Source organism: Xenopus laevis, chromosome 7S (genome assembly GCF_017654675.1).
Source record: "Xenopus laevis strain J_2021 chromosome 7S, Xenopus_laevis_v10.1, whole genome shotgun sequence".
In the NCBI taxonomy this organism is placed as follows: Eukaryota; Metazoa; Chordata; class Amphibia; order Anura; family Pipidae; genus Xenopus; species Xenopus laevis.
In genome coordinates, this window is record NC_054384.1 from 69,696,435 (window position 1) to 69,722,815 (window position 26,381).

Here is a 26,381-nt window from a genome sequence, read left to right on the forward strand (position 1 = left end):
CCACCAATGTTTTAACTCTTAGTAGGCCCCATAGGCCACCAATGGTTTTAACTCTTAAGGCCCTAGGCCACCAATGTTTTGTTTTAAACATTTAAGATTAAAGGAGGGGAAAGTATTTTCATGAGAATTGTCACCTGACAGTAGCACAGATTTTCCCATAGGCAACACATTTCCTCGTTTACCATTGCCTTTATTAGGACCGGCGAGTGTTTTGACCAAAGTATTTAACCCACTGCCTCATATTTACCGAAATCAGAAATGCAGGAAAAGTTCTACTAATACATTTGATTTAGGTTGAGTTAGGTAACTGTTTAAAGAGTATACCTTGACCAAAAGTTACTGTTCCAGGTTCATGTCCATGTGAACTTTGGTACTGAGTGGGGGGGGGGGGGGGGGTTGTGGATCCAGGGGCAGGGTTGGCCCAACTTGGCCCCTACCTTCCTTATTACCCCTCAAAGGGCTTCCTCGCCTAGCAAACAATGGAGTGTGTCATTGTGGGGGCAGGAAGAAATATAATACTCCTCCATCGCTTTAGCAGGAATCCCCTACCCCAAAAGGATGTCTCATAACCTGGAGAGAGTGGTAACCAAAAAACAAATCCAGCACAGGCATTCCCCAATATCAAGCACCTTCATATACTAAATGTCTGGTATAGTATAAATAGGCTTGTGGGAAGTGGATGGAATTCCAATATTGAGAGGGCAATGGACTTGAATGGAAATGCTTACATTGTGGCCTATGGAGTAAAGCAATTTTGTAGTTCCTTTCAATTCATTTGAGATCAATATGTGTCCCTATGTCTTCATCCCCATCATGTACATATGAAGCAAATAACCCTGCAGAGAAATTAACCCATTCCCTTCATCAAATAACCCACTGTATCAGCACCACAACCCAGTTTTACCCTTACACTGCCATTTTGAGCAGCTCCCAGCAGTATTAATTGCCCTGTCACCCAACCGGTAGAATGAGGCACAGGAGCCCCTTCCCTCAATATTCACCATAGGGATTAAAGAAACAGAGACTTTTTTATGGGGAAACCTGTCGGAGAGCACAGGATTTATTAAAATTAACAGCTAATTTATATTTGGGCATCCCTAACGACCAATGATCCAGAGGAAGGCGAAAAACCCTAGAGTACTATGGGAACCAATCTGCACTGTAGGTAAAAATTCCTTCCTGACTCCTAGAAACGGCAGTCGGTTTTACACTCTGGATCATTTAGGATTCAGGCCATGGTGTTGGGTCGGCGGCAGCAGCAGCAGCAGGCGGCGAGTCTTTGGGTGGAATGCTGAAAAGAAAAGATATAGAAAGTGTTGACATAAGAATAAAGACATACTTGTTTCCTTATGATATTAAAGGCTATAGTTCTTGCTTTAAGAACGCACTATTCGTTGGGCCTGTGGGGACTGTTTGGGTCTCTCTACACATGGAATGCCTTGGCTTATTATGAATCTCAGTCTGAGCCTGTGCCATTTATTCTTTTATACGCTTTGATCACCTGGCGCCAGTCCATTACCCAGTAGCAACCCATTTCCAAAGGTGGATATCTCAGCCAGATGTCCAGCAGCCCTATAAGCGTTACCTACCTCCCCTGTTATTGGCCTACTATAGAATCGACACTTTATCTGCAGACTTTTATCTCGGTCAGCAACCTCTTACAACCTAAAGGCAGCCATACATTGGTCTATGGGGTGCCCTCAAAGTAATCAGCCTGCGGCCTCAACAGACAGTGTATGATTTCCTTTTATTGTTCTGATTGAAAATGCTCAGAACAGCAGGAAGTAAAGTGGAGCTGCATTGGACAACATGAGGCATCTCTAGATAATGGGTAATTGTCAGTAAATTGATACATTACCCAAACTCTCCGGAGCCTCTTCATGATGGCCTTCCTGAACTGTTTTCGGAGGGTCGGCCTCTCCACCACCAGAGGATATTTGATGATCTCTTCTTCACCATCAGCTCCCTCCTCTTTCTCCTCCACTGCAGCAGATTGCTCCTCCATCGTCTTCTCCTCCACTCCAGGGGCATGATGTTCTTCTGCAGAACCTCCTACTTCTGCTCCCTCTTCTTTCTCCTCCTCTTCAGGAACTTGCTGTTCTTCAGCGGGAGGAGCTGTTTCTTCATTTGTTGGAGCATCCTCTTCTTCTTTATCTTCAGCTCCTTCTTCTTTCTCCTGAGAGGCAAGAGCTTCCTCTTCTGCTGCTCCAGGAGCTTCTTCTTCCTCTGCAGGAGCTTGCTCCTCCATCTTCTCCTCCACTGCAGGGTCTTCAGCGGGAGCTCCTTCCGCTTCCTCTTCCTTGTCCTCTGTATCAAGAGCTTCCTCTTCTGCTGCTGCATGGGCTCCATCCTCCTCTTCTTCATCTGCAGGACTGTGTGCTTGTTTTTTACTAGGTTTGAAGGGAAGAAAATGTAAAAAAATGGGTCATTGTTGTAATTTGTTTTCAAAGTATTGCAACTACAATTCTGAGGACTGGAGGATTAAAATAGCCTTGTACCTAAGAAATATCATTATACCTGCTACACACCTGTCCCTACTGTAACACATTGGGCAGTTACTGAGCTGAGTAAGTTCCATGCTAGACTTCCCCCAGTGATACATGCTGAGATACATGCTATGGTTGTAGGGACCTAAAAAAAGTTCAAGTCTCTGTGCTATCATTATGGCCAAAAGCACCCGTAGGTACGAGAAAACATCTATATTTTTTTGAATATGTTATGTGCCAGTAAGTGTAATTGAAAGTGTTAATTGCAAAATACATACCCAGCCGCTTTCTTTAGCTTCAGCTCCCTCAAGAACTCATGGTGAAGCTGCGTCAGATGTTGGTTGATAGTCTGTGAGCGCAGGGGAGGCACAAGGATAGGAGCAAAGGGGAAAGAAAGGAGACAATTAGGATTATGCCTGTATATGTGCTGCTAATAGTACCTTTATATGCTGAGGGCAGTGAGGGTGTGGGATTCCCTGCCGGCAGCTGATGTTGTGATATTGTAATTTTGAGCATCAGCCTTTTCTCATCATAGGGAGAAAAAACCCCAAATTACCCCTTGTGCCGTTGTCCCGATTGCAATAGACCAATCAAAGTTCATTATCTAGCGGTTAAACACCCAAGAAAAGCATCAGGGACAGTGATCCCAGGTGAACTTACATTCTCCAGCCGCAAATACTCAAGCTGCTTCCTCCGGTTTCGCACTCGAGTTGGATGATCCTGTGGAAGAAGAGAGTCAATGTTAAGCGCTTCTTTGTACCAATGCCATTATTGTGGCCATGTGAACGCTTGTGATAAAACCATTTTTGTTTCTGGTGAAAATGGCACTTGGATGGGAGACTTTAGATGCCCCCAGGGGAGCAGGAGATACAATGAATGATAATGTTCTAGATTATTATAGAGACACACAGTGAATAATAACCTCTCCTATAATAATAATTATACTAGTGACACTTACAGGAGGCAGCTTGGCAGATTTCCTGAGGGCGGCATATTCCCTCTTGATCACTTCCTGTAACATAAAGAAAGAAGCAGCGTGAGATAAGAGCTGGCAATCTAATATCATTTGTTCCCTATTCATCTAAACATCTATTCTGCATTACATACCAGCGAGTGGAGCATTTTCCAGTAATGCATAATGTTCTCTTTGGCCCTCATCCTCGGGTCCACATCGCATGTTAGAAGGAAGTGCTTTCTGAAAAAGAAAGATATCACTGAATGTTAATAAAACATTTTCCAGCTGTATTGCCCTTGCAGTTACCCCTGGGGCAATAGCAAATGATTCCCAACATGTAACAAGTCCATTTATGTTTTACTTACAGGACGATGTTCTCGCCGAATTCGACCCGGTAGTGATGTTCTGCAGGGAAAACACAATTCAGTTAAATACTGAGCTAAAGGGGGAAAGGAATTCACAAATAATAAAACAATGGCACAACCTTAGGAACTGATAAATAATAGAGGATTTTACCATAATAAGAAGCGAGGGCCTCAAAGTCCGTATATTCCGCCCTGAAGTCCTTCAGGACGGAGTACAGCGTCTGGAAGTAAAAAGAAAAAGCATTAGGGACAGAATACTAAGTGGCTCTGGCTCTGAGGTGAATAGAGACAATAAGGGGTTTGGGTTTTATGGGGCAAACATGCCAGGAATAAGGGCATTTTATTCTGAAAATTTAATAAAAGTAGTGATTGGATTCCCTGGATGTCAGTTCTACCTGAGGCAAATTGTTTGGCAGCTCCAACACATATCTATCTATACTATATCTATATCTATATATCTATATCTATATTATATATATATATATATATATATATATATATATATATATATATGAATGAACAAACAAGCCGCACTCCCAAGGACTTCATTTTGAAAAATAAAGGTGAAGTTTTATTTCAACGTTTTGGCTCCTTATCTGGGGCCGTCTTCAGGAGAGTCTCCTGAAGACGGCCCCACTTAAGCAGCCGAAGTGTTGAGAATAAAACTTCACCTTTATTTTTCAAAATGAAGACCTTGGAGTGTGGCTTGTTTGTTCACTGCATACTAATGTGTTGACCAGCACCCAGGCAGCGGTGGATTGTTAAGCGTGGCACTATATATATATATATATATATATATATATATATATATATATATATATATATATATAGATAGAGTTATAGAAGAGTGAAAGGGAAACACCAGTTCAGATGAGAGAGGATTGTTTAACACTGAGGCATTACCAGAAGAGATGGATTTCTCTGCTTCTTGTCCATCGTTGAAACCTAGAGGGACAAATAGACATAATCAGCCAAAATGAAGTCAAGAGTTGTTCCCCTTTAAATGAACTCTTTGTATGATGCAGAGAATGATGTTCTAAGACAATTTGCACTTGGTTTGCCTTTTTTATTATTTGTGGGTTTTGAGTTATTGAGCTTTTTCTTCAGCAGCTCTCCAGTTTGCAATTAAAACCATCTGGTTGCTAAGGTCCAAATTACTCTAGCAACCATGTGCTGATTTGAAGAAAAGTAGCAATAACAATAAATGTGTAGCCTTACAGACCATTTGTTTTTTGATGGGGTCAGTGACCCCCATTTGAAAGCTGGAAAGAGTCAGAAAACTATCGAAAACATTTAATGAAGACTAATGGAAAAGTTGCTTAGAAGTAGCCATCCTGTTATATACTAAAATATACATTAAAGGTGAACCACCCATTTAATTATTTCCTTATCTATATTCTCCCATTTGTATGAAACATTGTTCCAGTCAATGATTAAAGCCCATTATTAATGCTGTTGATGGATTGGCTTCTTATAAATACAATATACAGTAACCGTATGGGCTCATATGCACAAAGCCACGTGGGACCCCCCAAGTGAATTGATGACAGACTCTCTGAAGAAGAAATCATGTGCTGAATCAGTTGAATTTGCAAGATTACCTGTTAATGAAGATTCTCCGATGGGGAAAAAAAGTAGGGGGCGGCACAAGGCCGGGCCACCCCAAGGGGGGTCTCCCTAAGGAACCCCTGGCTCTCTTACACTGTTCAGATAAAGATGTAATTATATGAACAATGGAGAAGCCAAAAAAAACTCCCAGGTGTTAATGGGCAGGTGTGAATCACCGAAGTCGCGGTCCAAAAATGCAGGAAAGGCACTGTAGCAATCTGTATAGAAAAGAGAATATAAAGGCAAGTTAAGGAATTTAGCGCTTAATATTTCCTATTTAATACAGAGGAAAGCAGAAATGTATTTTCCCCTAAACTTTGAGCTTTGTATCAGTTCCAGCAGGTACTGAGCCTCGGTCTCTAGAATGCTGGAAGTTTCCTCACACAGTCAATTAGCAGAGAGCCCTAAATAACTGCCAAAGTCTGTGTCTCCCAACCAGCACTAACATTAAAGGCTTCTCCCAAGCACATTTTAGGGGAAAAATCTCCAAATTCACTAAAATCAGGGAGAGGAGCAACATCTGCTAGTCTGAGGGGGCGTCACCCAACCTTTTCCCCTCTTGTTTTTAATATAGTAAAGGTTATGTGGCAAAATATCTCTCAGAGGGAATATACACTTAACCAACGGACTAAACCAACTGTCAAACCCTAGGTATAAAGTCTCCTCTCTTCTATGGGACCTGCTGTATGTCCCCCACTCATCACCCCCCAACTGTCCCCATGGCACGTGCCTCTGCTTCCCACCCCTAGTTCCAGACTTGGATAAAGGGAACATGTATTTAGCTACAATGTTGGTACATAAGAACAGGGCACATACCCAGGGGGCAAAGGGACAAATCTCTAAGGAGCCTGTCAGTACTGGGAACATACATTAAGTATCTTATGGTGTGCTACAGGGTCCCCAAAACTTTCCTTCTGTAGATAATGTGAATATTTGCTGGCAGCCCTGCATAACTGCCAAATCCACAAAAAGTCTGTGTCTCCCAACCAGCACTAAGATTAAAGGCATCTCCCAAGCACATTTTAGGGGAAAAATAACCAAATTCACTAAAATCAGGGAGAGGCACAACACCTGCTCATCTCTGTGGGACATTGCCCAAATTCCCTCCTCTTTTTCCACTAAAATAAAGGTTTTTTGGCAAAAAATCTCCCAGAGGGAAAGTACTCTTACCTCTCACCACAGGGCCAACCAACGGACTGAACCAACTGTCACATTTCCAGGTGGAAGTCACCTCTGTCCCCTGCTCTTAAAGGGGAAGTGTCCCCTGTTGATGAGTGAGGATTATATGGCATTTATTTCTAATTAGATGTGCAGCACATACACAGACTATTAAGTACACAGAGCATTGCTTTGTATGTGTGGCCTATTGAGTCAGTGCAGTTACTGCGCTGCCATATCTGTTGGGTCCATTCATTCATCAGCCATGGTTCCAATCAGTGCTGCTGCTGTTGCTCAGTCTGGTAGAACCGGGGGTCCTTGGCTTGTAGGGGGTCCCTTCCTTAGCCTTAATAGTGGGTAGAGATGGTGGATCTCATTGTTCTTTTTATTTATTGCTTACTGAGCATTTTGTGATTATTTGGAATATGTCCAGCCAATCTTGCTCAGGGATTGAGGTTTAAGTCTGTTTCCGAAGACTTAGTATAGTCCGGTAAGTTGGGGTGTTTGTGTTCCAGCATGACCTTGTACGTTAGAGAGAGTCCGTGTCGGTGTATTTATAGAGCTTATGTTTCAAAGCTGGTTAGTGGTCTACACACAGTATTTCCTATTGATATAGACGTCATGTAATGTTTCAGCTGTCTGTACCTCCACTTGTCCCCAACTCACCGCTTTTCTTTGTTTTTTAGGAGCATGGGGATCTGGTCTATTTCCATGCCTAGAAGGTGCCTCGATTGAAGATTCTGGAGCCCAAAAGCAGTTTTGTATCCCTTATGTTCAATCCCAGGTAAGTAGTCCGTGTTGTTTCTTATTGGGGTCAGTGGTGATGGATATGGAGCCAGTGAACAGTTTTTGTTTAGCTGGTGCCATATACTTAAAGGGGTTGTTTACCTTCCAAATTTTCAGTTCAATTGTTTTCAGATTGTTCCCCAGAAATAAAAACTTTTTGCAATTGCTTTCCACATTATATGAACAACATATGTCAGATTAAAAGCCATCTACATGTTCTTCTCTTCAGCTACCACCTAGCATCTGCAGTGGTCTCTGCAAATATTGGGGTCCTTGCAACACATTTGGGAAGGGAGTGTGGCTTTGGGATAGCAGCTATAGTAGGTAGAGATGGTGCCGTAGTTTTATGGGATCTCTCTGTACAGGCTATGAGCAAACATAGGGGCTGTTCCTGCTGAATTTTGCCAAGTACACTGGAATACCTTTAATAATTGAATAATCAGCCAGTTGATTGGGTCAGTTTCTTAGGTGGCTATCAGTCTGTCTCCGTTTCATTAGGATGAGGGCCTTTGCAGTATCAACTGGAAGGAACCATTTTCTGTACAGGCTAGCAGACAGGGAGGAATCATTGTGACTGTGATTGAAGTGTCCGGGATATCTGTATCAGTAATTCCCTTGTAGTTGTCTAAGTCTAGGTGAGGAGAGAAAGTAGGATTGCCAAAGACTGGGATATGGAGAGCGGGGGCGTTAATCCACTTCCCAGTTTTAGAAAGAGTGTCCAGTAACGTCCCTGAACTAGTTGGCTTGTTACATTGTAGGTAAGGTGGTGACCTCATCACCTCACTATACTTTGTATCACAGTGTTGGTCTCTAATTAGTTTCTATTTTGTCCCAACTTGCGGGGAAAGAAGTGTAGATTACACTGTCTAGTTCCATGTATCAATATATGTTTTATCTTGTTACCTAATAGTATGTAGCAGGTAAGATGCTGCAAGGTAGAAGTTATCTCCAAAATCGCCAAATTTAGTTAAGGCTCGCAGCTTGGTGCTTCAGAGTAGAAAGACATGCACACCCAATTTGGATTCAGGGGAATGTCTATTTTCTGAAAATATATTTTTTTGGGTGAATGTACATTTTTCTATCTTTGCCCCACAAATTAATGCTGTAAATGTGTTGAATTTGCAGTACCTGAAATGACAGACCATGTGGGGGGTCTTCAAAGCTGCGAAAAGACCTGACGTCACGAAAAGACCCGAAGTTGAAGTCCTGAAGCCTCGAAAGGACCCAAAGCCAGGTAAGGAGTAAGGTCCACTGAACAGTGTGTTTTTTATTTTATTAAACCCCTGTATTATGTTAATACTATATAGGCCCCTGACCACCAATGTTTCTTTTAAACTTTTAAGAGGGGGCCATGGCCACCAATGTTTTTAGAAACGTTTTTGGGGAACCAGGTGCAAAGGTTTTTTTTTTTTTAACTTATAGCGGGAGGGCCCTGGCCACCAATGATTTTTTTAACTTGTAGGGGGGTCCTCACCACCAATTTTCTTTTGAAAAAACAAACAAAAAAAATGTTTTGGGGGGCCCTTGCACCAATATATTTTTTTATCTTATGGGGCCCTGACCACCAATGATTTTTTAAAAACTTGTATATGGGACCCTGGCCAACAATGTTTTTGTTTTAACCACCAATGGCTTTTTATAAATTATGTGTGGGGGGTTAGTTTTAGCACTGATGTCTATGTGGGCTTTTTACTGTGGTGTGGGCTTGGCTGAATCTGGGGTGGGCTTTGGGCACTGGGCTGGGGTTCTATAACCATATAAAGGCTGCAGGCTGAGTTATACAGGGGACTATCACTCATTGATTATAAGGGATAATGCACCCCCTTCTTTAAATGATAAGGTTGTTAGATGTCACTGACTGGCTCTGTGACCATATAAAGGCACAAGGCTGCAGACTAAGTTATACATTGGACCCCGAGTATTACACAGGTATTATATGGTATTGTGTCCCCTACCGTAAATGATAAGAATATTAGCTGTCACTGAGGGGTTCTGTCACCATATAAAGGCACAAGGCTGCAGGTTGAGTTATACAGGGATCTCTCTGTACAGGCTTTGAGCAAACTTACGGACTGTTCCAGCTAAACTGTGCTTAGTACAGGGGAATACATATGCTGCTGGGCCCGAGCCTGAAGGGGGGCCGGCAGTGCTGAACTTTTCGAAAGAGCCGGGCCCCCCTTGCCAGTGCCGAAGCCGTGCCGCCTCATCCCGAAGTCGCGAACAGCCGAAATGCGGAAGTGCGAAAGTTATGAGCGAAAAGACCTAAAGCCACGAAAATAGCCAAAATTGGAGTCCTGAAGCAGCGAAAAGACCTGAAGTCACGAAAGGAGGCAAAGTTGAAGTCCTGAAGCCATGAGTTCAATTCCAACACCAATATCTATGAACAAACTTTGGGGACCGTTCCTGCTGAATTGTGCTTAGTACACAGGAATACCTATGCTGCCATTGTTTATGGGATGTCTCTGTACAGGCTGAGAGTAAACTTACGGACTGTTCCTGCTGAATTGTGCTTAGTACAGGTGAATTCCTATGCTGCCATATTTTTTGAGATCTCTCTGTAAAGGCTATGCGCAAACTTAGATAATGTTCCTGCTGAATTATGCTTAGTACAGGGGAATACCTATGCTGCCATCATTTTATGGGATCTTTCTATACAAGATTTAATCCAACGTCAGTGCTTTTCCTGCTGAATTGTTCTTAGTACAGAGGAATTCCTTTGCTTACATAGTTATATGGGATCTCTCTGTACAGGCTATGAGCAAAGTTAGGGACTGTTTCTGCCGAATTGTGCTTATTACAGAGGAATTCCTATGCTTCCAAAGTTTATGGGATCTCTCTGTGCAGGCAATGAGCAAAAGTAGGGGACTGTTCCTGCTGCTTGTACTTAGTTCAAGGGAATACCCATAGTTGAATGGGATCTCTCTGTACAGTATATTTAGGGGATTGTTCCTGCTGAATTGTGCTTAGTACAGAGGAATGCATATGCTGCCATAGTTTTTTGGGATCACTCTGTAGCTGTTATGAGCAAACTTAGGGACTACTCCTGCTGATTTGTGCTTAGTACAGGGGACTACATATGCTGCAATAGTTTTATGGGATGTCTCTGTAGAGGACAGTGATCGGAGTTCCCTCTGACCCATGCAATTTGACACTTAACCTTTGACCATTTGACTACCATAGTTGTAGTCACTTATCTGCCTTGGTGGCTCTTGCCACCATCTGCTTTGATCGGAGTTCCATCTGACCCATGCCATATGACAAATACCATTTGACCCATGGCCTTTGACCTATGTCATTTGACCCATGATGTTTGACCACCATAATGGTTGTCACTTGTCTGCCTTGGTGGCTCTTGCAGCCATCTGCTTTGACAGTCTCCTCTGACCCATGACCTTTGTCCTCCACAGTGGTTGTCATTCGTCTGCCTTGGTGGCTCTTGCTGCCATCTGCTTTGAGGGAGTTACCTTTGACCCCTGACCTTTGACCCCTGCCATTTGACCCATGAACAGGGCCCTCTGACCCAAGACATTTGACCAGTGACATTTGACTCATGACCTTTGACCCATGACTTTGACTACCATCATTTGGTTCGCTTATCTGCCTTGGGGACTATTGCAGCCATGTTCTTTGGTGGAGTGCCGTCTGATCAATGACCTTTGACCCATGACCATTGACTACTATCATAGTGGTCGCTTGTCTACCTTGGGGCTTTTGCAGCCATCTGCATTGGTGGAGTGACCTTTGACCCATGTCATTTAAACCATCATCTTTGATACATGAACTTTGACCACCATCGTGTGGATTATCTGCCTGATGGATCTTCCAGCCTCCTGCTTTGATTGATTACCTTTTAACCCATGCCCTTTGACCCATGCAATTTACCTATCTGCTTTGGTGGAGTACACTTTTTGACCCATGACCTTTGACCCATGACCTTTGACCACCATAATGGTTGTCACTTGCCTGCTGTGGTGGCTCTTGCAGCCATCTGCTTTGTCAGAGTCCCCTCTGACCCATGCCATTTTACACATGACCTTTGACCCATGACAGTTGACCATTATCATGAGGTATGCTCATCTGCCCTGTTGGCTCTTGCAGCCATCTGCTTTGGCGGAGTGCCTTTTGACCCGTTACCTATGACCCATACAATTTGACCACCACAATGGTTATCACTTGTCTGCCTTAGTGGCTGTTGGCACCATCTGCTTTGACGGAGTTCCCTCTGATCCATGACCTTTGACCCATGCAATTTAGCCTCCATCATGGGGTTTGCTTATTCCTGTGCTAGACCATCCAGTCAGACCCCTAGCTTACTCTAATGGAGTGCTTTTTGAGTAAACGCCAATCTAAATTCTAGGTATCTTACCCATGACCTTTAGCCCATGCTCTTTATTGCTACATGTGATACCAGATATGAGAGTCGATGAACAAAAATTTAACAAAATCCCTCCAGTTTCTTCTTCTGATCAGCACAACAAAATTTGCAACTGTGCCTTTACTTGGCAGCCTTCAATACCATTGGACCTTCCACATTTGACACGTGACCTTTGACATCCATCATGGGGTTTTCTTATCGGCCGTCGGGGCTCTTGCATCCATCTGCTTTGGTGGAGTGTCCTCTGACCTACGAACTTTGACCCATGACCATTGACCGTCATCATGAGGTACACTCATCTGCCATGTGGGTTCTTGCAGACTTCTGCTTTGGCGGAGTGGCTTACTCTGATCATACTCACTTCATCCCCTCTTCCTGGTTAACCTAACCCTCAACCCTAGTTGCGGGTTAGGTTGTGTCCAGAGTCTAGTGCCTGTTGTGTGCGGGCACTAGACTCTGAGGCCGAGCCGTAATAGCTGACAGACGCTGTGCGCGTGTTGTGTTGGGGAGGCCCATCTCGCACCTTTCTCACCTCCCAAATTGGAACGCCAGGGATTAGCTGATCCCTGGATTGCCTAGGCAGAGTAAGGGCGCCTAGTGTTGGAGCACGGTCCGGTCGCACTCGATGTGAAGCGGCTAAGCCTCGTGGTTGCCAGGGGTTTGCCGTGGTTGATCAGCCTGATGGAGGCCTAGTTTGCAGTGGCACAGTAAGCCCCCAGTGTGGGAGTTGTGTCTCACCCAACACTTACTGGCTGGATAGCAAAGCCAATATGGGGAAAACCCAAAGACAAAGGGGGGACAAAGCAGCGAAGGTGAAGGAGACGCAGGCTAAAAGCAAATCGCTACCGGCAATAAATGCCGAGGAGGAGAGAGCACTCAGACACAGACAGCGAATCAGGGGAAGATCACGAAGAGCAAGACCTACAGTCCTATATTGCACAACTACCCTCTAAATCGGATTTAAAGACATGCTCCACGAGATGACAAGATCTATTAAAGAGGATATCCAGGATATTGAAAGAGACATCAGTGCCCTTGCCATACGGACGGACAACCTGGAAACAAATATTGATAAGGTTTCTGCCCACCAAAGGTCAATGCATAAACACATCACAGATCAAGATAATAAAATATCTGAATTGCAAAGACAACTGGAAGACCAGGAGAACAGGAGTAGAAGGAACGATATCAGAATAAGAGATGTTCCTGAGGTGTTAGTAAATGATGGGATCCAACCAGACTGCCTCCAAATATTTAACAACCTCCTGAAAAGAGAGTCAACCTTAGAGATAGAGATTAGCAGAGCACACAGGGTGCAAAAGTTTAAAGCCACCTAACGCCCCACGTGATATCCTGTGTTGCCTTCATAACTTTTCTCTTAAAGTGGAGATTTTACTGAAAGCCAGAGAGGCAGACGACGTCTCCTATGAAGATAGCACTTTAAGACTTTTTCAAGACTTATCAAGGCAAGCCTTGCTTAAAAGGAAAATGCTGAAACCACTGACCGGTATATTAAGAGGGAAAAATATACTCTACAAGTGGGGACACCCCTTCTCCCTCACGGTGATCAAAGATGGGATAACAGCAATTATCAGATCTCCTGCCGATACTGGAAGTTTTATGCATAAACTCAAATTACCCCCAATAGATCTACCCGGTTGGCTAAAGGACCCTGAGCAACTGACAGAAGAAGAATTTGAACTAAAGGAGGAATGGACCCAAGTAAAGGGCCCTAAGAGAACTTCGGATATCTCAAGAACCACCCGTGGAATGACAAGATTGTCTCCAGAATGATACTGCAATACCATTGGAAGCCTTCCTCCCTCCTGGAGTGCTAGGAGTTTTTTGAAACCCTGAAAAGTAGAGCCTCAGAGCGACATACCCCAGATACTTATGGATAGAAATAGCTAGAGTACTACATTGATTTAATAGCTATACGGGCACCCCAAATGAGAATCTGTCCTGATCAAGATATTGGTATGTTCAAGGGCGCAGCAGAGGGCCCCAATCACCTATGATTGATAAGTATTTAAGACCTTATCCTGCCACTGCTGTATAATTTTTCTTCCCAGCTATCTTATCCTCTTTTATAACTTTAAGTTCCTTTTCTAATAAGGGTTATGATGCGACCTTTTTCAAGGATGATGCAAAACTTTAAAAACTCACATTAAATAACAAAGTGCTCCATCATAGACCAATCATTGCCCTCATTCAATTAACATCTCAGTGTGAATCATGTGTTCCAATTAAGTGCCTATCACATATAGCGAATCTGCATATATGTTAAAATAAACAAAAGCGTGTCCATCATGTATATATCAACAGTGCATAAATATACATCTATGTATTTCCATAAAAAATATAAATACGTGAATAAATATTTAATATTTTTGAATACAACCATGTCCGTGTTATAATTTAAAAGATCAACTTGTAATACTTAAAAACATCCACAAGATGTCACCAGTGTGTTTCAAAAAGGTTCACGTTACAGTATCCATAAAATACAAGTGTAACAAATACACTGTAACAACTACTGAGGTAAAACGAAACAAATTGTCTGCTAACCTTAATCTGCTTCCAGGAGTGAACAGGAATGTAAAAAGTGGAAAAAACATTTTTACTTCCTTGTTTTGTGACAAATAGTTACGTGATTTCCCTTCCCACCCCTAATTTGAATATGCAAATCCTAGATTCATTGCATAAAGCTTAGTACAAAGGAATACATATACTTTTTAAAAATGACTTCTCTAATAATAAAACAGTGTCTTGTACTTGATGGTAACTAAGTTAAAGTTTATGTGTTTTTAGCAGAATTAAGAGATGGAGATCAAAATCCCTTCTACGGCTGGACAAGATTATACGGAAAATAGAATTTATGCAAATCTCTCTCAAAATGTTTTCCCTGCTGGTAATAAAAAGTTCCTTAAGTTACCTGAAGTTGCATTTTGGGAACAAAGTGCCGAGTATGTTTTCCGACTGGCGATTTACTTTATTGCCGGTGGCAGAACAACCCGGATGCACCCAAAGAAGGAGAGAGCAATGGAGGGGAGGAGAATGTGACGAAGGGTGGGAAGAGAAAGCAATGGAGGGGAGGGAGGGGAGAGCAAGGGGGAGTAAGTTGTGCGAACCTGGCTAGGGGAAGGCAGAAGACATTTTTAAAGGTAGCTCCCAGCGCCCCCCTTTCATTGCGTCGTAGGACCTGCCTCTTCTGCCTGCTCCTAGTTCTGGCCCTGGCCAGTGGAAAAACATTTCAGGGATATGTTTCACCCATGGTAGCACAAATTTAAACGTGGGCATCATATCTCCCAGTGTGCCATCCGTCTTTAAAGGCATTCACAAGTTATTGCATTGTAATTACCAACTTCTGCTCCTAGATGGCAGTGTAGAGTTGGGTTGGATCTATGTTACCTGTATATATAGTGTTTGGCCACTAGAGGGAGTAGTGAAACACATAGAAAGGGGTGGAGTTTAGAAGAGAATTGGAGACAAAAAACACAGGGACAGATGTGCATCACAGGATGAACATCTACTGAAGAAGCCACCTTGCAGGAGAACCACAACCAGGACCCAAGTGAGTAGGAAGTGTGAGGCTCAGTTAGCATAGGTTTAGTTTTCTTATAGTGCACTGTAGCAGTGTTATGAGTCAGGTCAGGACAGTGAGCCAGAGGTTTTTGTGTGGGCTAAAGGGTTATGGGCTCATATTGGTGGTTGTGTGTATTTTGCAAAAAAAAAGTCTATGATTCTGTGGGGTGAACCTACAGTTAGTGGGAGTTTTGGACTTGGAACCTAAAGTATGTTGGTTTCAAAAGTGACCTTCAATTTGATCTTTTTCCCCTTCATTTTTTTAGTCTATATCTTGTTACAGAAAGGAATTGTACAACGGCAGATTTGAAAGGTGTATGTTGTCAAAAAAAAACCCATAATATAGGTTTTTTTTAATGTATTTTTTTACATACATTTGTCTTTATCAGGAATATACAAATAAGAAGCCGAAGAAAAGAGAAGGATATAGCAGAAGGGATAGAAGAGAGATCAGAAGACAGAGGAAGACGTTTGCCTGGGACACTCTCATGGTAAGTATTATGGCTTTGGTCGGTACAGAACATGTTTGTATTTAGTCCAGCATTGCTGTGGGAGATATTGGGGGGTTGATATTGTGGGTTATTTTTAGCATAGTGCCCATTTTTTAGGTTTTTAGTGCGATGTGGTTGGTTTGAAATTCTACAGAAGGTTGTTTTCATGTTGTATATATTGTAATAGTTCTAGGATCACTTGCTTGAATTTTGTTTTACAGGTATGGGATCGGTTATCCAGAAAGCTCTGCATGTCAAGAAGGCTTTCTCTCATAGACTCCATTTTATTCAAATTATCCAAAATGTTCTCTGTAATAATTAAACAGTACCTTGTACTTGATCCAAACTAAGTGATAATGAATCCTTATTTGAAGCAAAATCAGCCTATTGGGTTTATTTATTGTTTAAATGAATCTCTAGTAGACTAAAGGTATGAGGATCCAAATTACGGAAAGATTAGTTAACAGAAAACACTGAGCATTCTGGATAACAGGTCCCATACCTGTACTGAAGATTTTTACCAGTTGGGGAGCTAGGATTGCCTGGATGCTAATCTGGATAAATAGAATATTGATTTTTTGTTCTTTAAGAAAGCAATTTGGAATTTGGCCCAATAAAGCAACTACTTTTGAGACCTCATTTTGTGTGATTATTTGCAGAGGGTTGGGAGTATTATCTTTGGAGCGGCTGGGAGGATTATCTTCAGATCGGTTTGGTGGATTATCTTCAGAGCGGCTGGGAGGATTATCTTCAGAGTGCCTGGATTATTTTTGGAGCCTTTTGAGGATTATCTTTAGAGCACCTGGGAGGATTATCTTCAGAGCAGCTGGATTATCTTCAGAGCTGCTTTGAGGATCTTCAGAGTGGCTTGATTATCTTCCGAGAGGTTGGATTATCTTCAGGTCGGATGGGAGGATTACCTTCAGAACGGCTGGGAGGTGTATCTTCAGGCTATTGACACGAGTGGATTTTCAGAGGTTCGCGACGCGTTTTTTTAAAAAAACCTAAGATTGAAACTGCTAGCGTATTTATGCAGTGGTCGGCTTTTTTTAAAAACTGCACTGAAACTGCGCTGAACATCCGCACGTGTATCCATAGCCTCAGAGCTGCTGGGAGAATTATATTCGAAACGGCTGTGAGGATTATTTTCAGATTGGATGGGAGGATTATCTCCAGAGCGGTTTTGAGGATTATCTTCAGAACGGCTGGGAGGATTATATTCAGGTCGGATGGGAGGATTTTCTTCATTGCGACTGAGAGGATTATCTTCATATGGACTGAGTGAATTATCCGCAGTGCAGATGGGAGGATCATCTTCAGAGCAGCTGGGAGGATCATCTTCAGAGCGATTGAGAGGATTTTTTAAAGAGAAACTGAGAGGATTAACTTCAAAGCTTCTGGGAGGATTATCTTCAGGTTGGATGGGAGGATTTTCTTTGTTGTGATTGAGCGGATGATCTTCATATGGATTGAGTGAATTATCCGCAGTGCAGATGGGAGGATTATTTCCAGAGCGGTTGTGTGGATTATCTTCATAGCGGCTGGGAGGATTATCTTCAGAGTGGCTGTAGAGGTAGGCAATTTGGGTGCTTTTTTTTTTTTAAATTGGCACTTCCGAGGGGCCCAGCGCACAACCCAGCCTCCCTTTAAAGAGGTGGTTCACCTTCAAACAACTAGTTGTTTTCCGATAGATCACCAGAAATAATGACATTTTCCAATGACTTTCTATTTTCTATGTGTCACAGTTTTTCTAATATTGGAGTGTAAAGTGTCATTTTTCACCTTCTGAAGCAGCCCTGGGGGTCGCCGACCCTGTAAACTGTTCTAAATGGATACATTTAGTTGATACATTTCTTATCTTTGTCCCTGCTGAGCAGAATCTCTGGGTTTCATTACAGGCAGCTGTTAGAATTGATACAATAGTTGCTAATACTCCAGAGATGCTGCTGAGAAATGTATCAACTTAATGTTGCAAAATTGTAACAGTTCAGAGTCTGCACCTGATTTACTGAGCTGCTAGAATCAAACACCAGAGACAGGAACATTCAACTTTCAACATTCAACAGTAAGAAATAAATAATGGAAAGTAATTGAAAAAAGTCTTCATTTCCGGGGAACAATCTAAAAACAACTGAATTGAAAAAAGTGTTTGGAAGGTGAACAACCCCTTTACAGAGGGTCCATTATATCCATTTAGCTGTAAATTTAGTGACATATTCAGGGGCTGTAGCTGAGATTTCCTCAGAATGGTATAATTCACTCATTTTGTTTATCCAGTCCTGGATTATTGGGGGCTGCAGCGATTTCTATCATGTGGGGATCAGCAGTTTTGCCACATTGAATAGATGAGGTGCTATAGTAGAGAGGGACGGTGAAACATTTCTGGGACCATATAAAGGAACAAGGATACAGGCTGAGTTATACAGGGAACAATGAGTATATTTTGTGTATTAGAATGCATAATGTACCCCTACTGTAAATTATAAGGATTTGAGAATCCATATAAAGGCACACGGCTGCTGGTGAGTTATACAGGGAACTATCGTTTTACTCATGTGTTTTGTATTATAACAGAGACTGTGCACCCTATACTGTCTGTCATTCATAAGGATATTAGAAGTGATTGAGGGGTTCTGTGACAATATAAATGCACAAGACTGCAGGTTGAGTTACACTGGGAACTGTTACAAATATATTATAAGGGATAATAAACCCCCATTGTAAATTATAAGGCTATAGACATCACATATAAATGCACAAGGCTACAGGCTGAGTTATACAGGGAACTCTGAGTATTGTGTATTATAAGGGATATTGTACCCCCACTGAAGATGATAAGGATATTTGAAGTAGGGCCCCTTGCCACAATTGTTTTTAGCTCTTTATGCCCCAGGTCACCAATGTTTTTAATTTTTAGGGCCCCTTTGTCACCATTGTTTTTAACTCTTGGGGCCCCTTTGTCACCAATGTTTTTAATTTTTAGGGCCCCTTGCCGCCAATGTTTTTAACTCTCAGGGCCCCAGGCGACCAATGTCTTCAACTCTTATGGTCCCAGGCTATCAAAGTTTTTAACTCTTAGGGCCCCTTGCGACCAATGTTTTTAATCTTACGGCCCCTTGCCCACCAATGTTTTTAACTCTTAGGGCCCCAGGTGACCAATGTTTTCAACTCTTAAGGCCCTAGGCCACCAATGTTTTTTTAAGATTTAAAGGAGGGGTATTTTCATGAGAATTGTCACCTGATAGTAGCACAGATTTACTATTAATATATTTAAAAAACTTTTTAGGGTTAGTTTCCACCTCCACCGCAATTAACTCATTTATTTTCTTAGCCTTCCGGATTGCTGATTTACAACATTTATTACAGTGTTTATATTCATTAAATGCAGCTTCTGTCCCTACAGATTTGTAGTTTTTAAATGCCTTTCTCTTCTTTCCCATTAACTTCTTTACTTCTGCATTAAGCCACACAGGATGATTCTTAGAGCTTCTACGTTTAGTCCTTAAGGGAATAAATTGAGAACAGTAATGATTTAATATCATTTTAAAGGACAACCATTTCTGTTCTGTGTTTTTAGCTGAAAACCTAATGCAGGTATACAGGTATAGGATCCCTTATCCGGAAACCCGATATCCAGAAAGCTCAAAATTACAGAATGGCTGTCTCCCATAGACTCCATTTTATCCAAATAATCCAAATTTTAAAAAATGATTTCCTTTTTCTCTATAATAATAAAACAGTAGCTTGTACTTGATCCCAACTAAGATATAAGTAATCCTTATTGGAAGCAAAACCAGTCTATTGGGTTTATTTCATGTTTAAATGAGTTTCTAGTAAACCCCAGCATTCTGGATAACAGGTCCCATACCTGTACTATACCTGCTGTAAATCGTAGTGATATTAAAACTCACTGAGGGGTTCTGTGACCATATAAAGAGGGAGTCCTCAACCTTTTTTACCCACGAGCCACATTCAAATGTAGAAGGATCAGCGAGTAACAAATACATAAAAATTGTTCCAGGGGTGCAAAATAAGGGCTGTGGATGGCTATTTTGTAGCCTTTATGTGCACTGTCAGCCCACAGAAGCTTCTATTTGGCAGTACACCTAGTTTTTATGCAACTTAAACTTGCTTCCAAGCTAAGATTTCAAAAATTCGTACCTGCATTGAGGACACTGGGAGCAACATCCAAGGGATTGGTGAGCCACATTTTGCTCACGAGCCACTGGTTGGGGTCCACTGATATAAAGGCACAGGGCTACAGACTGAGCTGTACAGGAAACCCTGAGTGTCACTCATGTATTATTAGGGATTATAGAAATCTCTTAGGGGTTCTGTTACCATTTCAAGGCACAAGGCTGCGGAATGAGTTAGTCAGGGGACTCTGAGAACCACTCATGTATTATAAGGGATAATATACCCTCTACTGTAAAATATAAGGACATTTTAAAGTCACTGAGGGGTTTGGGAATCATAAAGGTACATAGGCTGCATGCTGAGTTAGTCAGGTGACTATCACTCATGTACTATTAAGGATACTGTACCCCTTACTGTAAATTGTAAGGATGTTAGAAGGCATTGAGGCATTATGAGACCATATAAAGGCAGAAGGCTGCATGCTGTGTTATACAGGGGAATAGAACTAATGTATTATAACGGATACTGTACCCCCTAGTTTGTGACATGGATTTTTTAAAGTTATTGAGGGTTTTCTTTTTTCTTTTTTTGTATAATGATTTTTATTGTTTTCCAAAAAGGAGATGATGGGGGGGGGGATACAGAAGGAAAAAGGAGGGGGAGTAGGGAAAGTGAGCAGGGGGGAAACAACAAAATTAACAAAAAGCATCACGACTCAGGCATCGTTTTTAAACAAAGCATTACACAAAGGCAATACAGCAAGAATTACAGTCCCCTCAAGGTTATACGGGTAGAAGGGATATAGCATGTTAACAACGTGTAGTAATGCTCAGAGTACAGATTGAAGAAACCCCTAATAACGATCTGTGTTATGTGAGTTTTGGAGTTCAGAAGTTGTCTATATTCCGCAGAGTCCCTGTATAAATACCACCTCAGCCATGTAGCCCTAAAGCTAGAGTGTTGTTTTTCTGTGAATGTAGATAATTCCTCAAATTTTGCTAATTCGTTAACCTTCCCTATCCATTCTTTACTGGTTGGTGGTATAGTGGATTTCCAGAGTCTAGGGATTAGGATTTTGGCTGAGTTAAGAAGATGATACTCCAGAGTAGTATCGGGGATCCCCTCCGTATTTTCTGTGTCCCAAAATAGAAGTATGCGGGCTGGTGATAAGGATAGATCTCTTCCTAGCACCTGGGAACAGGCTTTCAGAACTACCTGCCAGTAGTTTGTGAGAGCTGGGCAGTCCCAGAATATGTGTAGTAACGTGCCTATATCTGCTTTACACCTCCAGCAGGGGTTACTCGTGGTTGGATGAATCTTATGTAATTTTTCTGGGGTGTAATACCATCTACTTAAGATTTTATAATTTAACTCCTGGATCTTGCAACATCTAGAGCTGTAAATTAGACTGGGAATCCATTTCTGGATGAGTTCTTCTGAGACGTCCAGTCCTAGGTCCCACTCCCATGCCTGGACAAAAGGCAGCTGCTTTCTCTCACACTCACTTGATAGCATATCATAAATTGAAGAGATTATATGTTTAGGGGGGTTTCTCTAGTGCATAGAGTCTCAAAGGGCGTAAGGGGTTGTCCTAATTTGTTAGCTCCACCTAGATACCCCAAAAAATGCTTAAACTGGCAGTATTGATAATCTTGCAAATTTACCGTCGGCCTGGCCCGTCTAAGAAGATTTAAACCATGGCAGGTGGATCAAATGTGTGGCTTGTTGCTCAATCTCCACCCAGTCCTTACTATCTAGGTGGTGCGACCAGTCAATTATACGAGCAAGTGCTGCTGCTTTTAGGTATCTGGCACAGTCCGGGAGGGCAAGACCTCCTTCCGAATTTTTCTTATGTAAGATGGCAGCTTTAAGTCGTGGTGGGTGGTCCTGCCAGATGAATTTGGTGCTTTCAGATTGAAAAGATTTTAGCCAATTGGTTGAATATAGTAGAGGTAACACTGGAATAGGTAAAGTAGCCGTGGCATTATGTTCATCTTGACCACATTGATTCTACCTATCCAGGACAGGGGTTGTTTGGTCCAATTCCGTCGATCTTTATGAATGTTTGCGTATAGCAGTTTACAGTTGGTATCAGTCCATTCTTCATAGTCTTTAGTAATGGTTATTCCTAGGTAAGTGATCTGCTGGTTTGCCCAGCTGTATGGGAAGTTGTTTGAGAGTCGTTGAATTGTGTTTTGGCTGAGCGATACGTTTAATGCTTGCGATTTATGAAAATAATTTTGAAGTTGCTAAGCTTGCCAAATATCTCAAAGAGATTGTTGAGGCTTGTGATTGAGGTTAGCGGTTTTGTCAGGAAAAAAAGAAGGTCGTCGGCGTACGCTGCTACTTTATATTGTTTGTCTTTTATGGAAATCCCTGATATATCTGCATTCAATCTAATAGATATGAGCAGGGGTTCCAAAGCCAGGGCAAAAAGGGTACGTGAGAGGGGGCACCCTTGTCGTGTGCCGTTTTTGATGGGTAAGCGTTGAGAGAGTACTCCGTTCACTCTAACCCTAGCTACCGGTTAGAGAGATTTAATCCACTGGCACAGGCGGTCCCCGAAGCCGAACCTGGAGAGGCAGGAGAACATATAAACCCATTCGACCCTGTCAAATGCTTTTTCAGCATCGGTGGACAGAAGCATGAGAGGGATTTTTTTGTGCTTTGCATGGTGGAGTATGTTGATCAATTTATTGGTGTTATTTCTCGACTCTCTTCCAGATATAAAGCCGGCTTGATCCAGACCTATAAGATAACTTAAGGATGTTTGTATTCTAGATGCCACTATCTTCGCTAATATCTTCACATCTGCATTGATTATTGATACTGGTCTGTAGTTACTTGGATCTTCTGAATTTTTATTCGTTTTCAGAAGAAGAGTGATATGAGCTTGCAAGGAGTCAGAGGAAAGCGAGTGTTATTTTGGAGAGCATTAAAGGTTCTTGTCAGGTGTGGTATAAGCAGGTCTGAGCACTCTTTTTAATACCCCGCGGGGTAGCCGTCTGATCCGGGGCTTTTGCCATTTGGAGATGTCTTAATCGCCTGAAAGACTTCCTCCGCTGTGATATCGGCTTCCATAAGCAATTTCTGCGAGTCTGATAATCGTGGTATAGGTAACTTGTCTAGGAAAGCTTCTATAGCCTCTGCTCTTGGAAGGCCGTCAACAGTTGTGGGAGAGTCAATTTGGTACAGCTCTGAGTAGTATTTCTGAAATTCTTGAGCTATGTTGAAGTTTTATCACCTTGTTTGTTCCGTAAGCAGTGTATATGATTTTTAATGACTCTCGCTTTCAGCAATCGGGCCAGTAGCTTGCCACTCTTGTCCCCGTGCTCATAGAAACGGTGTCTCATTCTGGAGATGACCTTTTCCGTAAAAAGTTTATGGTGTTCCGCTAGGGCTTGCCGTGATGCGGTAAGTCTAGTGTATATAGTTCCGTAGTTGGTGCCTTTTTATGTGCCATTTCGAGATTCCTGACCTCAGCCAAGAGTGAGTTCTGTTTAGCTTGATGCACTTTCTTCCTTTTGGAACATAATTGGATCAACGTCCCTCCATGGCATTCTCCCTGAAATAGTTTGCAATAGCTGTTTTAACCTCATTCAGGACACTATTATCTTTCAGTATTGACTCATTTAATTTCCAGTTACTCCATTTTGAGATATTTGTTTTAAGGGAGAGTTGCATGGATATGGGGGCGTGATCCGACCATGTGCAAGTGTGAATGTCTGCGCCTCCTATCGCACTCAGATGGTGCTGAGATAGAAAAAAATGATCTATTCTGGTGTATAGGCTGTGCCTAGCAGAATAAAAAGTATAGTCTCTTTCCTTAGGCTTGACTAGTCGCCAGGCATCTACTACCTGTAGTTGATGTAAATCTTTTGTGATATTGTGAATAATGCGGTGGGGAATGCTGGATTTTCCGGCAGGACAGTCAATTTGGGGATCCATAGGGATGTTGAAATCTCCCCCTAGTATGAGGATTTCTTCGGAGAATCTGAGTAAGATCTCTGCAATTGTGTGAAAAGTTTTGTCCTGTCGCTTTTGGCAAAAGTAATCTTTTGGGTATCTAGGGTGCCCCTCACAAAAATATATCGTCCAGCTGGGTCTTTTTTGGTAGCCGACACTTTGAAGTTAAAGTGTTTCTCAAACAGAATCACTGTGCCCTTTGTCTTATTGGTCTGGGGATACTGCTGTACATTTCTGGGAAGTATTTATTAGTCCATCGGAAGGATGAGGACACCTTAAAATGAGTCTCTTGTACGAAGGCAACTTGTGCTTTTAGTCGTCTCAATTCTGAACTTAATAAGATCCGTTTCTGAGGTGAGTTAAGTCCATTAAAAAAAAGGAGGGGGGATAGAAAGAGATAGAAAGAGGATGAAGTAGTGGAAGAGAGTAAAGTGGGGGGTGAGGGTGAAGGTTAGGACTTAGAGTGTGGGGAGGAATGGGGAGGAGAAGTCAGTGGTAAAGAAAGGGGTGGGGTAGATGAGTTCAAGAGGAGATGTAGAAGGGGTGTGTGGCAAGGGATAGTTCCCCTTTGCTAAGATTATAATAGTAGCGCGCTCATACCACCGGATAGTATGTTAAAACATTACTTCTGTATAGTTAAAATATATAAAGAGCGTAGGAATGGTTGTGAACCTGAGGACAAACCATCTGGGGAGGAGCTCCGGTTTACTCTAGAGAAAGTATATGTGTAACAGCATGTGCTGTCCTAATCGTGGGATTATAGAACTGGGGCCTCTAATTGTTTGTAACTTTTATCCCACATAAATCTGCCAATGTTTATAAATGAGTGTAAGACATCAAAAGTATGCACAAGGTAGATTTGGGGTCTTTACATGTTATATACTTCATTAAATCTAAGTATTTTGGGTATCAAACTTTTCAGGGGACCCAGGCTTTCGTATTTAGGGTGTTTTATCTTGTTACCTAATAGTATGTGGCAGGTAAAATGCTGCAAGGTAGAAGTTATGAGGTGATTTTCATAACTATCTCCAAAATCGCCAAATTTAGTTAAGGCTCGCAGCTTGGTGCTTCAGAGTAGAAAGACATGCACACCCAATTTGGATTCAGGGGAATGTCTACTTTCTGAAAATATATATTTTATTGGGTGAATGTACATTTTTCTATCTTTGCCACACAAATTAATGCTGTAAATGTGTTGATTTTGCAGTACCTGAAATGACAGACCATGTGGAGGGGGTCTTCAAAGCTGCGAAAAGACCTGACGTCACGAAAAGACCCGAAGTTGAAGTCCTGAAGCCTCGAAAGGACCCAAAGCCAGGTAAGGAGTAAGGTCCACTGAACAATGTTTTTTATTTTATTAAACCCCTGGCTACTAATGTATTACATATTTCCCAATTGTCCCATTTTTAGAGGGACAGTCTCTCTTTTGCTCAACCCGCAGACCCTCGTTTGTACTGGAAAGTCCAGTTTTTCTGTGCACTGAACAGCCAGAAAAAGAAACAAAGTTGCTAACTTAATTGACTTTTGGCAGAGAGCCCAGAACAGCCAGAGCAGCAGATAAGATACTTTTGTAACAATTTTGAGATACGCAAATAAGTATTTGTAACAATATAAGACAACAGGTCCCTTGGGACTCACAGCTTAAAGGGAAATTCACCTTCATTAGCAAAACTGTAATAACTGAAAAAAACACAGAAGTATGTTCAAACTTTTATAACCCGACAAATTTTGTAAAATGAACATGGTAATTAGGGAGTGTGGCCACAAAAATGAGCGTGGTCAAAAAATATTTGCACCAACTTTTTGTCCCTCTTTTTATTTCCAAAATGTTGGGAGGTATGGTATTATGTTAATACTATATAGGCCCCAGGCCACCAATGTTTTTTTAAAAATAATCTATGAGGCCCCTGATCACCAATGTTTCTTAACTTTTAAGAGGGGGGCCATGGCCACCAATGTTTTTTTAGAGAGTTTTTTGGGGATCCTGGTGCAAAGGTTTTTGTATTTTTTTATGGCCACCAATGATTTTTTTTAACTTGTAGGGTGGTCCTGACCACCAGTGGCTTTTTATAAATTATGTGTGGGGGGTTAGTTTTTAGCGCTGATGTCTATGTGGGCTTTTTACTGTGGTGTGGGCTTGGCAGAATCTGGGGTGGGCCTTGGGCACTGGCCCGGGGTTCTATAACCATATAAAGGCACAAGGCTGCAGGTTGAGTTATACAGGGATCTCTCTGTACAGGCTTTGAGCAAACTTACGGACTGTTCCAGCTAAACTGTAATTAGTACAGGGGAATACATATGCTGCCATAGTTTTATGGGATCTCGATGTACAGGCTATGAGGAAACTTAGGGGCTGTTTCTGCTGAATTGGGCTTAGTATAGGGAATTCCTATTCTGCCATAGTTTTATGGGATCTATCTCTACAGGCTATGAGCAAATTTAGGGGACTGTTCCTGCTGGATTGTGCTT

The 26,381-nt window shown here is 42.0% G+C and overlaps 1 protein-coding gene and 1 long non-coding RNA gene across 2 annotated transcripts; both read right to left on the bottom strand.

The window, feature by feature from the left end:
* Window positions 1–1,042: 1,042 nt before the first annotated feature.
* On the bottom strand, window positions 1,043–2,697 carry LOC121396038 (cilia- and flagella-associated protein 251-like). The gene is made up of 3 exons (XM_041570625.1): window positions 2,678–2,697; window positions 1,859–2,390; window positions 1,043–1,291 (listed from the first exon to the last, which is right to left on the bottom strand). Exons 1-3 carry the CDS (start codon window positions 2,695–2,697, stop codon window positions 1,229–1,231), a joined length of 615 nt encoding a protein of 204 aa, XP_041426559.1. The 3' UTR covers window positions 1,043–1,228.
* Window positions 2,698–2,764: 67 nt separating this feature from the next.
* LOC121396451 lies at window positions 2,765–3,484 on the bottom strand. Its single transcript, XR_005963050.1, has 3 exons — window positions 3,445–3,484; window positions 3,147–3,206; window positions 2,765–2,835 (listed from the first exon to the last, which is right to left on the bottom strand). It is a non-coding gene; the product is annotated as an uncharacterized LOC121396451 (long non-coding RNA).
* Window positions 3,485–26,381: the final 22,897 nt, after the last annotated feature.

Excerpts from the sequence above, each read along its gene's own strand:
- LOC121396038 (XM_041570625.1), bottom strand. The coding sequence starts at position 2,697 with ATGTTTTCTCGTACCTACGG. Across the intron at positions 2,391-2,677 it reads ATGTTTTCTCGTACCTACGG|TAAAAAACAAGCACACAGTC; the intron begins GTGCTTTTGGCC and ends CTTCAAACCTAG. Across the intron at positions 1,292-1,858 it reads AGAGGCTCCGGAGAGTTTGG|CATTCCACCCAAAGACTCGC; the intron begins GTAATGTATCAA and ends TTTTCTTTTCAG.